General features: G+C 33.9%; 1 protein-coding gene across 1 annotated transcript in view; it reads right to left on the bottom strand.

Annotated features, from left to right (window-relative positions):
* Nucleotides 1–14172, bottom strand: part of BRINP2 (BMP/retinoic acid inducible neural specific 2) — a 164236-nt gene that overhangs the window by 37843 nt on the left and 112221 nt on the right. The window contains exons 3-4 of the mRNA XM_001373644.4: nt 3453–3643; nt 276–481 (exon numbers count right to left, since the gene is read on the bottom strand). Coding sequence (XP_001373681.2) covers nt 276–481; nt 3453–3643 — 397 coding nt within the window. The remainder of the gene's footprint in view (nt 1–275; nt 482–3452; nt 3644–14172) is intronic.

Raw genomic sequence — 14172 nt, 5'->3', positions numbered from 1 at the left:
AGAAAATATAATTTAAAAAACAACAATATAAGTAGTATGCAAAGCATAGAGGTTCTTGAATGCAAATTTAAGCAATCTGAATTTTATGTGGTAGGAAATTGGGAACCACTGAAGGTTTCAGAACAAGGAGTGACAAGATCAAAATAGGATTTTGGGGTTTGGCTTTGAGAATATCTCAGCTAAGATTTCCTTTAAAAACTGGTCTTTTCCCTATTTTCTTTCACTTGAATAGAGCTTATAGTTCCCTCTTCCCCTATGTAATTCCCCAGATTTACCTTGATTGCAGATGTTGCTATCTGAATGTGGTGGAGACGACGTAGTGTACTTTCTCTGTCAATGAAGTAGGAGGCTGCCAGCTGGTGTAGAGTCTCCAGAGACACAACTGAACTATTCCCACTTCTCCCAGGTCCAGCAGTTTCACTTGCTTCTGCTTTTCGACTCAGTTTCCTCTTGTCCACAAAGATAGTCAATGACTCTTCACCTGCATAAAGATCCATAGTCTATTGGCATGATCTTCCATCTAATTCTTACTCCTCCCAGCAACACACTCCCTCCCTGCTCTCGGTTTAGGATGAGCTGAACTGGCTAGATTCCTGTTATTGCCTCTATTAATCTTCAGTCACTGAATCTGATAATAAAAGACTAAGAGATGAAATGTTTGGGATTCAGAAATTAGCAGACCACTCCCAATGTTACTTAGACACCCCCTGAGCCACCTTCCTTTCACCTCCCAACTCTGAAATGAAAATGTTAAATTCAAAGCCAGTTTCTGTTTTGGGAGGCCTAAAGATGATTACGAATATAATGAAATGCAAAAGAATATCTTGAAAATTGATCTTGACTAAAAGTTATCTCTGACTCCAGAAGGATGCTATCTCTCACCTTAGCTAGCCATCTTCCATAGTGTTTAAAATAAACTGTTAATCTGAACAAGGTACTTGACTTCTCTAGGTCTTAGTTTCCTCATCTAATAAAACTGGAGTTGATCCAAACCAATTTTTTTAAGGTCCATTCTATCTAAATTTATCTCTCAATTCAGATTCTCCTGGCTATTATCCTTTGATCCCCTGAGCCAATCTATTGACTTTCTAAAGTCAATATGCTGCACCCATATCAGAGTCTCCCTCTTTTACCTAAGATTTACCTTTACACTAAGAGACTTCAGCCTACATATACATTGATGTTCTATGGAACATCCTAACCTCCCAGGTCCTCAATCTCTACTTAGTTCTCATGATCTCTACTTAGTTCTCTCTCTCTCTCTCTCTCTCTCTCTCTCTCTCTCTCTCTCTCTCTCTCTCTCTCCTTCTCCCCCATATATATATATATATATATATATATACATATATATATATATTTATTTATTTATTTATGTTATATACACATATGTATATATACACATAGAGGGGATAGAGGGAGATACAGAGTATTGGTCTTGTCAGAACCTATAACCTTCCCTATGATGAAGAATAACTCTAGCATCCCTATTATATAGTTATATATTTTCTATCATTGTCTTTCTGTCTGCCTTAGTTTCCTTATCTGAAAAATAATAAGAATACATCCCTTGTAGAGCTATCATGAGGATAAAATGAATTAATATTTGTAATCTGCAAACATTAAAGCACCACATAAATTTTAGATGTTATTATTATCATCATCATCATCATCATCATCAACTCTTTCTTTGTATGTCTTGTTTCTCTTAAACTTATTTTTTGTCTTCACTATGATCTCCATTGGCTTCACTCTTTAATTCCACCCTTCAGGACTCTCCCAGACATTTGCTCTAACTTTACGTTCCTCTCCTTTCATTCTGGAAGGTTTTAATGAATTAAGCAGTTAATTATTCTATTCTCTTCTCTTAAAAAAGCGTTTGTTCTCTCATATTATCACTGTTCATGCCATACCTACCCCCTAACTTTGGATTAATCTTATCATTTCTCTTCTGACTAAAGTATAAGCTCTTTGAGGCAAGGATTGAATCACTTTTATATTCATCTCTCCATTAGCAAGCAGTGTGTGGATCTTAGCAGATATGTAATAAATGCTTGTTGATTGTCTAATTAATTTCTAAGATCCTTTCTTTCTACAGTAGTACATGGACCTTAGCCATATCTAGATAATGCTGTCAACATCCTGCCTTAGTGATGTGTCTAAATAATTGAGTTTTCCCACTCCATGTCGTTCCCTCTTTTTGATTTCTGACTTTAACTTCCCAAGAGCCCATTCACAGGGTATCATTTGTAGGACTTCAAGTGATATCTTTACAACAGTCTCTGGTGAAACAGGAACTTTGTCCTTGAGCACTCATGTGAGGTGTCTGTATTTCCTCCAGGATGCTTCCTTTTCCCACAGGAAGCTTGACCCCAAATGCATCCAAGTCTCCAGCATGTACAGCCATTGAGTGGATTCCTTGGGGAGCCCTTTCTTGAGTTATCTGCCAGAAAGCCCAGGGTAAGAACAAATGCTTTCTTTCTTTTTAGGAGAAATGTGGAAGTCACTTCTGCTGGGCTGCTGGCTTCTCCCATTAGGGAAAAAGCAGCTCCCAGGGCCCCAGGTGCCTGAGGGACATAAGGATCTGATTACCATTCCTTACTAAGCCTGGTGCTGCAAACACAACAAAAGATTGCTTTCTCTGTTGCTAGGAAATAATTCAAACCTGCAGAAAGAAGGAGACAAAAGGACTAGCAGCAATGTTCACAAAACTCACTTGAAAAAAAATGCTCACCCCCCCCTCCCCACTGGCAGAGGTGTTAAAAGTAATTTAGACAAAGATTCTTAATCTTGTTCAAGTCATGGAACTCTTTAATAGTCTAGCAAAGCCTATGGTTAAATGCATAAAATAAAATATACTGAATTACAAATGAAGACAATAATCTTGAAATACAAATAACTAAATCAAAATACAAAATAAAATATTTTTAAACAATTTAAAGAAAAGGAAAGGGAAAAAAGTATTTATTAAGTGCCTACTGTGTGCCAAGGGCTTCACAAATATTATCTCATTCCATCCTCATATCAACCTTGGGAGGTAAGTGCTATTATTCTCTCCAGGGTTTAAACTGATCCAGGCAGAAGTTAAATGACTTCCCAGAGTCACACAACTAGTAAGTGTTTGACTAGCTAACTTAAAGAATCTCAGATGAAGGAATCTAGATTTCAAATTTCACTAATTTTGGCCCTTACCTGTCATGTGATCTCTTCACCTCTACTCTGTTTTCTCAGGACACATCTCCCAGACATCCTCACACATATATAGATGTTCAACCAAGGTGATCTTACACTTTTTTTTTAATAAGAGAAGTTAGAAAATCCTATTTGATTGAGTGTAGTTTAATAAGGAAAGAAAAAAAAACAAGGAATGCATGGGGATGGCTAGAGATAATCTCACAATATTTGCAAAACTCCTTAAAACTCCTGAAAATCAGTCAGAAAACCTGCTTACTCACCTCCAAGAGTTGCTGAGAGTAAGAAATGAGTGCCGTACTTTTTGATGAGGTTTTCTGTAATCTGCTGAAGGCTGGGCCTCCGTCCCAGGAGACGAATGTTCCGGATGAACTCTGGGGCGAGGGGTAATGGCAAACTGAAAAAGTCCTTTCTTTCAAGAGCCAGGTTATTCACCTTCCATCGGGCAAACTCTCTGGAAAAAGTATTAAGGAGAAAAAGTGGTAAATTCGTGAGAAGAAAGATGAGGCAGAGTAGGAGAGCCCATAGGAGAGATTCTGAAGTAAAAATAATTTATCTTCAGTATCCTTCCATTGCTTCACCTTTTCAGTACCCTTCTCTCAAGTTCAGGCTCTCAGGGGTCTTTCTTACATTGCCATTGATTTAATTTCCTTGCTCAATGTCATTAAAATCTGTTCTTAGGGATTTCTAAGGGCAGAGCCAAGAAAGCAAAGTAGAGAAAGCACTCAGCAAAGCTCTTCCAACATTCCCCCAGAAATAACTTTGAAATAACTCTTCAAATCAAATTCTAGAGTGGCAAAGACTACAAAAAGTCAGTGTTCAAGACAACAAAAGAGGTCAGAAAGGGACATCTGTGATATGGAGGAGGAAGTTGGCTTAGAGCCCAGATGGATAAAATAACAATGGTAGGACTAGGTGGTAGTGAGAAAAATAGCATCAATTTTAGGAGTTCTCAAGACACAGAAGTAAAAGGATCTGGCATGGATCAGGAAAAGATTACAGAGGATTCCTGTACTAGCACTATACACAGGACCAAATACTCTTTGGTAACTCCATTGTCTATACCTTCTTTGGAGTTATAACTAAAGCAGAGGAGCATTTTCATTCAGGAAGAAGTAGGACTCCAGAGAGGTAGGTTAACTTCCACTTTCAAAGGAATAGGAGTCCTGAGGAGTAGTTTAGATTTCAATCATGAGAGATCATGGTGCCTTCCTGGATAAAAATCTGAGGAAAAGTCAGGAGAGAAGTGATCATACCACTCTTCAGATAGCATCATCAAAAATCTTCCATACTCTTATAATTAGTCCTGAAGATAGCAGTGTGAAAAAGCCTAAAGCTTGAGACAGTGCTCCCCAACCCCATGCCATCAACAGAATCGAACATTAACATAAAGTTTCAAATCAAGAAATAGGGTGGGAAAATGACCAAACAAGAAAAATAAAAAAAAAAACCTGACTATAAAAATCTACTACAAAGCAGGGCAGTTAGGTGGCTTAGTGAATTAAGAACCAGGGCTAGAGATGAGAGGCCCTGGGTTCAATTCTGACCTCATATTTCTTAGCTATATGACTCTGGGCATATCAATTCATCACTATTGACTAGCTCTCAACTCTCTTTTGCCTAGAACTAGAACACAGTATTAATTCTAAAATGGAAGGTAAGAGTTTGTTTGCTTTTTTAATCTACTATATTGATAAGGAAGATCAAGACACAAATTCAGAAGAAGACAATATTGGCAAAAAAGTTATAAAGAAAGCCTAAAAGGAAGAAAAATGAATTGAACACAATTGCAACAAGAATTCATATAAAAGATAAAATGCAATTTTCAAAACCAAATAGGGTAAAGGAAAAAAATAGGTAAAGAAATGAAAGCAAAGGAAGAAAATTATGGGGAAAAAAACTATTTACAAATTAATTACCAAAGTAACTGGGAAAAGAGACATAAAAATGCTGTGGAAAATACATTAAAAGAAAAAAAAAACAGAATTGGCCAAATGGAAAAAAGGGGACACAAAAGCTCACTGAAGAAAATAATTTCTTAAAAGTTAGAATTGAGAATAGGACAAAAAGAAGCTGATGACTACACGATGCATCAAGAAATTTAAAAAAATAAATAAAAGTCAAGAGAAATTAAAAAAGAAGAAAATATGAAATATCTCATTAAAAAAACTAATCCAGAAAACAGATCTGAGAGATAATTTAAGAATCATTAGATTCCTGAATTAAGAGATCTAACAATTACTTCATGAAAGTGGTCTAAAAAAACTTATGGCTAAATTCTAGCACTCCTGGGTCAAAGAGAAAATATTTCAAGCACCATTCAGAAGGAAACCATTTGGGGACACCTGTTTGGCTCAGTGGATTGAAAGTCAAGCCTAGAGATGGGAGGTTCTAGGTTCAAATCTGAACTCAGACACTTCTTAGATGTATGACCCTGAGCAAGTTACTTAATCCCCATTACCTAGCCCTTACAGCTCTTCTTCCTTGGAACCCACACACAGTATTGGTTCTGAGAGAGAAGGTAAGGGTTTAAAATAAAAAGAAGGAAACCATTCAAACAGCCAGGAGAAATAGTCAAGAACACACAAAACTTAACAGCTACCACATTAAATAGTGAAGGACTTAAATATGATATTCTAAAAGACAAAATATCTGGGATTACGAGCAAGGATAACCTTCTTAGAGAAACTGAGTGTATTCCCTGTAGGAGAAAAATTAATACTTAATTAAATTTTTTTTCAAGCATTTCTGAAGAAAAGATCAGAGCTGCAGAGAAAATCTGACTAAAATACAAAACTGAAGAGAATCAGGAAAAAGGTAAACATGTAAAAGAAAGCACAAGGGACTGTAATAGGTTTAAAGGGTTTATCTTTCTATACAGGAAAATGACACAGGTATCTTCTAAGAATTTTATAATTATTAAAGTAGTTAGAAAAATTCTACATAGAAAGAGGGTATAGGAATGAGTTGATTATTTTAGAATAATGTAAAAAATAGATGAGAAAAAGAGAACAGGGAAAGGAGAGTAATATGGGGAAAATTATGTCACATTAAAGAGGTGTGTACAAGGAAGTGCTTATTACATTGGAGAGGAAAGTAGTAGGGAGCAGGGAATGATTGGACCTTGCATCTGAATTGGTTCAAAAAGAAAACACACATGCACACATTCAAATGGTAATAGAAATCTATCCCTCCTAAGGGAAGTAGAAACAAAAGGTTATAAGAGAAAATAAAGGTGATAAAAGTGATAGCAAGTAAAAGAAGCAAAAAAGGCTTTAGAGAGGGAAAGAATTAAAAAAGAGAAAAAGAAGGATAAATGGAATAAAACAGGATGGAGAAAAATGCACAGTTAATAATCATAAATGTGAAGGTGAAACATCCATAAAATAGAAACAGATAGAAGGATGGATTAGAAACCGGAACACAACAATATATTGTTTACAAGAAATGCTCTTAAATCAGAGAGACATATGCAGAATTAAAATAAGGGGTTGAGACAACACTGCTGGGTTTGTACCCCAAAGAGATAAGACTTATACAAGAATAGTCATAGCTGTGCTCTTTGTGGTGGCAAAAAATTGGAAAATGAGGGGCTGCCCTCTAATTAGGGAAAGATGGAATAAATTGTGATATATGTTGGTGATGGAATACTATTGTGCTCAAAGGAATAATGAACTGGAGGAATTTCATGTGAACTGGAATGACCTCCAAGAATTGATGCAGAGTGAAAGGAGCAGAACCAGGAGAACATTGTACACAGAGACTGATACACTGTGATACAGTTGAATGTAATGGACTTCTCTACTAGTAGCAATGCAATGAGGCAGAACAATTTAGAGGAACTTATGAGAAAGAACACTATCCATATTCAGAGGAACAACCAAGGAAACAGAAACACAAAAGAAAAACAACTGCTTGATCACATGGGTCGATGAGGATAAGATTGGGGATATAGACTCTAAATGATCGCCCTAGTGCAATATCAACCATATGGAAATAGGTCTTGATCAATGATACAGGTAAAATGCAGTGGAATTGTACATCAACTTTGGGAGAACGGAGAGGGGAGGGGACGGAAAGAACATGAATCTTATAACAATGGGAAATTATTCTAAATCAACTAAATAAAATTTTCCAAAAAAAATAGTAAAGGGCTGAGAAACTCTTATGCATCAGAGCTGAAGCAAAAATGTCACAGGTAGCAATCACAGACATATGTCAACTCCCCCCCCCCCCATAATTTAAAGGGATGAGCAGGTAAATACATTTTAGTAAAAAAAAGCATAGATAATGAAGTAATATCAGTACCAAATATATACATCAAATGGCATGACATTCACATTCTTAAAAGAAAGTTAAAATGAATTACAAAAGGAAAAAGACAATAAAACTATATTAGTGGAAGACTCCAACCTTTCCCTTTCAGAGCTAGATAAATCAAATCATAAAATAAATGAGAAAGAAGTCAAGGAGATGAATAAAATCTTAGGAAATTTAGATATGATATACCTCTTTAGAAAACCAAATGGGAAAAGAAAGGAATATAGATTTTTCTCAGCTGTACATGGTACCTTCACAAGAATCGATTACATATTAATACATAAAAACCTCGCAAATCAAATATGGAAAAGCAGAAATTTTCAACATATTCTTTTCAGGTGATAATGTAATAGAAATTACATTTTGAAAAAGGTCATCAAAGCATAATAAAATTTTTTTAGAAACTAAATAATCTAACCCTATAAAATGAATGGGTCACAGAACATAGAAACAATCAATAATTTCATTAAAGTGAATGACAACAATGGGCCAACATTCCAAATTTGGAAAGTGCAGCCCAAGCAGTACTTAGTGGAAAACTTCTATATTTAAATGTATACATCAATTTTTTAAAAAGAGCAGATCAATGACTTGGGCATGAAACTAAAAACAAAACAAAACAGAAATAAAGAACAAAATAAAAATCTCAAATAAAAACTACAATGGAAATCTTGAAAATCCAGGGAGAGAATAATAAATTTAAAAGTAAAAAAAAAATCAAAGTATTAAAACTAGGAGCTGGTATTGTAAAAAAATTCAATAAAATAGATAAAACATTATGTGTAATAGAAACTTTGTACCCTTGGACTTCATCTCCCAGTATCCTTTTCCCTTTTTCCCCACGTTTGTTTGCATCCTTATGTATATAGATAAGTTCTGTAACTCCTCCCTTTTGCTTGCTTTATTCCCACTTTTGGAGGTCCAGGCAGCTCTCTCTTTGCTAATGCTATCATTTTCCTTTTTCTTCAAGTTATTCATTAATAAATTCTTATAAGAATATAATGCTTGAAGTATTTGGATATTAATTTTTAATCTTACAATTCATTAAGTTTATTTTTAAAAGAAAGAAAACCAAATCACTATTGTAAAAAATGAAAACAGTGAATGAACAACCAATGAAAATAAGTTAATGCAAGTATTAGGATTTATTTTGTCCAAATTTTACCATTAAAATTAACACTCATGAATTGGATCAATATTTATTTAAAAAAATAAAATGCCAAGGTTAATAGTAGGAGAAATAGAACATTTGAATAACCCTATCTTAGAAAAGGAAATTGAATAAGCTCCCTAAATAAATGAGCTACCTAAAAAGAAAAAAAAATATTTCACAGGATCAGATGGATTGTAAGTCAATTCTACCAAATATTTAAGGGGCAATTAATTTAACACTATATAAACTATTTGGAGTGCTACCAAATTCCTTTTATGACAAATACCTGTTTTTGATACCTAAATAAAAGGGATCAAAAACAGAGAAAGAAAACTATAAACCAACTTCCTTAAAGAATAATGATATAAAAATGTAAAATAAAAAACTAACAAGAAAATGACAGCAATATATCATGAAGATCATGTACTGTGACCAAGTGTAATTTATACGAGGATTGCAAGGATGTTTCTATATTAGTATAAATATTAGCTTATATGACTATATCAATAAGAAAAACAACAACAAAAAATGATTATATCAATAGGTGCAGAAAATCTTTTGACAAAATATATCAGATACTATTAAAAACACTAGAAATCATAGGAATCAATGAAATCTTTTTTAAAATGATAAGTAATATCCATCTAAAATCAAAAGCAAGCATTATCTGTAATGGGGATAAACTGGAAGCCTTCCTAATTAGATCAAGAGTGAAGTAAGTATGTTATTATTACAGCTATGATTAAATATTGTACTCAAAATGTTAGGTATAGCAATAAGATCAGAAAAGGAGATAAAAATAGGCTATAATGAAATAAAGCTATCACTCTTTGTAGATAATATAACAGTATACTTAGAGAACTCTGGAGAATCAACTAAAAAACTACTTGAAACAATCAACAACTTCATCAAAGTAGAAGTATATAAAATAAACCCATAGAAATCATTAACACTTCTATAAACTACCTACAAAACACAGCAGAAGTGATAGAAAGAAAAATTCCATTTAAAATAATGACAGATGATATAAAATACTCAGGAGTCTATTTGTCAAGACAAACCCAAGAATTATAGGAGTATAATTACAAACACTTCACAGAAATACAGTTCTAAACAATTGGGAAAAAATATGGTAGGCAAAGGCAATATAATAAAAATGATACTTCTGCCTAAGTTAATTTACTTCAATGCCATAGCAGTCAAACTACTGAAAAGTTATTTTATATAGCTAGGGAAAAATAGTAATAAATTTCATCTGGAAAGAGAAATGATCAAGAATATCAAGGGAATCAATAAAATAACTATGAAGGAAGGTGGACTACAAGTTCATGATACCAAATTATATTACAAAGCAGTAATCCTCAAAACAATTTGGTATTAGAGGTAACTAAGTGCCTAAATGGACAGAATCAAGCCTGGAGACATGATGTCCTGGGTTCAAATCTAGCCTGAGATACCTCCTCACTGTGTGACCCTGGAGAAGTCACCTAACCTCAGTTGTATATCCCTTGCCACTCTTATGCCTTAATTTTTAGAATTAATTCTAGGACAGAAGAAAATAAGACTTTCATAACAAAAAAACAAAAACAATCTGGTACGGGCTAAGAAATACATTAGTGGAATAATGGAATTGATTAGATACATAATATACAAGTATTACTATATTGCATACGGTAAATGACCATAGATTCTAGTGTTTTATGAACATAAAAATCCAAAGTTTTATCATAACAAATCACAATTTGACAAAAATTGCTGGGAAAATTGGATAGCAATTTGGCAGAAACTGAGTATAGTTCAACCCCTCATACCACATACCAAGTAAAGGTCAAAATAGATAAGGGATTTAGACCAAAAAAAAAGTGATATCATAAGTAAATTAGGGTAGCATGGAAAAATGTATTTCCCAGATATTTGGATAAGGAAAGAGTTATGAGCAGACAAACTACAGAGCATTATAGGAAATAAAATGTGCAATTTTAATTATATGAAAATATAAAGCTTTTGCAGAAACAAAACTAATGTTGTCACAATTAGAAGGAACATAATTGAAAACGTACAAAGACAATCATCATCCTTGGTTACCGAGAGACTACTACTATATATTTGATATATATATATACTATATAGAAGGAACATAAACCAGAGAGAAACTTTTTTACACTGTTTCTCTGATAAAAGCCTCATTTCTCAAGTATATAGGGAACTGAACCAAATTTATAAAGAGTCATTCTCCAGCTGAAAAGCAGTCAAAGGATATGAACAGATTGTTTTCAGGGGAAAAAAAATAAATTAAAGCTATGATGACATATGAAAACATGCCTTAAACCACTACTGATATAGAAATGCTAACTGAAACATGCTTTGAATTACCACCTCACACCTACCTGACTGGTTAACATGACAGAAAAAGAGTACAACAAATGCTGGAGGAAATGTGGAAAAATTGGGACACTGATAGTATACTGTTGGTGGAGTTTCTAGAGGTGTCTTCATTGTGGAGAACAATTTGCCCAAAGTGCAACAAAACTGCACAATTCCCTTTGACCTCAAAACACTACTATAAGGTCTATATCCCAAAGAGATCAAAGCAAGAGGTAAAGAAAAAGGTAAAATATTGCAGTTCTTTTTGTAGTAGCAAATTGTAAATTGAGGAGATGCCTAGCAATTGGGGAATGAATAAACAATCTGTGTTTCACCATAATGAATGAAATCCTCTAAAGTCTGTGGTTTTAGTCTTAAAGTATTCATTTATTATATCAGCTGTTCAACAAAATACTACTACCCAGTGGACTCTCTCCATAGTCTAAACAGATGTCCAAACTTGAGTGGGATCCAAAAGAGAGGCATGAGCTTGAGCTGCTAGGCACCTAAACTAAGCCAGAGAGAGCAAAATTAAGTGGCTAGGCTGAGCAAGTTGAAAAGGCTGACTTCCTGTTGTAAATGCCAATATATATCTATCCCTTTTGACATCATCTCTCAGTCCCTCTCCAAGATAGCAGAATAATTACATCAAAAATTAACTCGGATCTCAATGACAAGAAAAGCAGAGTCTTCAGAATGCCAAGAAGCTCTTTTCCTCCTTGCCATGCAGTGGTCACTACAGTACAAAATGGCAGCTACCTAGATTACTGATGTCATTACATAATCAAGTTCTTATTTAGAGACAAACAAGAAGCAAATCTCTACAGCTGCCTACAACAAAAGCTAGCCCAGTGATATGCCTTTTTGAAACCCAGTTCCATAACCTGGAGGAGAGATTATTTTGCAGTTTTAAAATCAAACAATTCTGGGATGCCAAAAGGATACTAATTCTCTAAAAATAACCCAATTCAACATTAATTTTTCACAATATGACTATGATGGAATACAGTTATAATATAAGGAATGATGAGAAAGGTGACTTGAGAAAATCCTAAGAAAAATATATGAATTCATGTAAAATAAAGTGAGCAAAACCAGGAAAACATTGTACACAGTAACAACAATATTTCAAGGATGGTCAACTGTGAAAAATTTAGATACTCAAATTAAAATCATGACCAAAGACAATTCCAAAAGATGCATGATGAAAAATACTATCTACCTCTATAGAAAAAACTCATGAACTCTCTATATAAGTTGAAGTAGACTTTTAAAAACTTTACTTGAATTGTTTTATTTTGTTTGTGTTTTCTTTTACAACTTGGCTAATATGGAAATGTGCTTGGCATGATCATGTATAAAACTGATATTAAATTGATTGCCTTCTCAAGGAGGAAGGAGGATGGTGGCAGAATTTGGAACATAAATTTTTTTAATGATTACTGCCACACATAGATATATTTTTAAACTGCTCTAAATCTATACTGATTAGAGAAATGCAAATCAAAATAATTCTGTGATATCATCTCATACCTTTCAAACTGGCAAAAATTACAAAAAAGCAAAATGACAAATGTTGGAGGGGGTATGGAAAAATGAGGTCATTAATACACTGTTAGTAGAACTAAACTGGCCCATTTATTTTAGAGAACAATCTGTAATTATGCCCAGAGAGTTATAAAATTTTGTATGCCTTTAGACCCAGGAATGTTGCTCAGTCTTTTCCCCCAAGAAGATCATGAAGAAAAGAAAAGAATCTATAAGTTCCAAAATATTTTTACTATCTCTCTTTGTGGTGTTAAAAAAAACTGGAAACTGAGGGAATGTCTATCAATCGGAGAATGGCTGGACAAATCATGATATATGATTATGAAAGAATATTACTGAGCCATAAGAAATGAGAAGCTGGTTAATTTAAAAAAGTGTAAAGGTCTACATGAAGTAAAAAAAAAGCGAAAGGAGTAGAACCAAGACAATATAGCTACAGAATTAATATTTGAAGAATAACTTGTGAATGTTCACCTCCAGAGAATGAATTGAAAAACATAAACACCAAAATCGTAATCTATATGTACATATTTTGGGGAGTGATACTTTCTATGGTACGGTTAGGGGAAGGAGAGAGGGAAAGGAGGGCCTGAGATAATTAAGAATAAATTCTATTAAACAAATTTAAATATATACTTATATTTAAATATAAAAATGCATAGTTATTTTTTGCATGTAATTAGATAATGTTTTATGAAACAAATTATAAATATATGCTGTTGTTAGCTAGCTGTTGCATAAGAAAAATTCATCAACTACAAATTCATTCTAAAATGTGACTGATGCACATAATGTGATATCTCCTACCAGGTATATTTGTATTTAACAGGAGACTATGTCATAACTATAAGGATTGAAACTACTAGAAATTCAAACATTGGCTTAAAAATTAGTGCTTGGGATATTTATGGTAAGGAGTAAGTAGGTTTAGCTATCCCTAAGGCCAGTCTTACAAAAAAAAAAAAAGTCTAGATTGATTTTTTTCCATTATCTATCTCTTCCAATCACATTCTGCCTATCTTTACAGTACTGAATCTTATGGCATATACTTTGAGAGACAATGGATTATATCAGGGATACAAAAATCAGTCCTCGGTGCCTGGAATGCTCTCCCTCCTCCGCTTCTCTCAAGTCCATCAGGAAGCTTCCTCCAACTCTTCTTAAATTCAATGTTTTTCCTCTGTAATTATTCCCTATTTATGCTGTATATAGCTTGTTCTATATATTTTATATGTTTGCATGTTGCCCTCCCATCAGAATGTAAGTATTTGAGGGCAGGGGTTGTCTTTTGCCTCTTTTTATAGCTCCACTGCCTAGCATAATGCCTGGCACAGAGTAAGCACTTTGTAAATGTGTATCATAGTATAGTTATTATACAGCTAAGTCTACTTTTCAGGTAAGATGTGAATTCTTCCTCTCCAGGGCTCCAACTCTCTCAGTTAGGGAGAAGTCGATTTTCAAAATCTCAAAGGCATGGAGAACATCAAAATCCTGTTATTCAGCTTCCAAATGGAGAACTCCCTAAGGGGAAAAAGTGTCTACAATAAGCATTTCACCTCCCATTTTTGCTACCCATAGGCTCTTGAAGATCATATCAT

The sequence above is a fragment of the Monodelphis domestica genome, chromosome 2 (genome assembly GCF_027887165.1).
Source record: "Monodelphis domestica isolate mMonDom1 chromosome 2, mMonDom1.pri, whole genome shotgun sequence".
NCBI lineage: Eukaryota > Metazoa > Chordata > Mammalia > Didelphimorphia > Didelphidae > Monodelphis > Monodelphis domestica.
The sequence above is the reverse complement of the archived record's forward strand: the minus strand, read 5'-3'. Positions and strand labels throughout refer to the sequence as shown.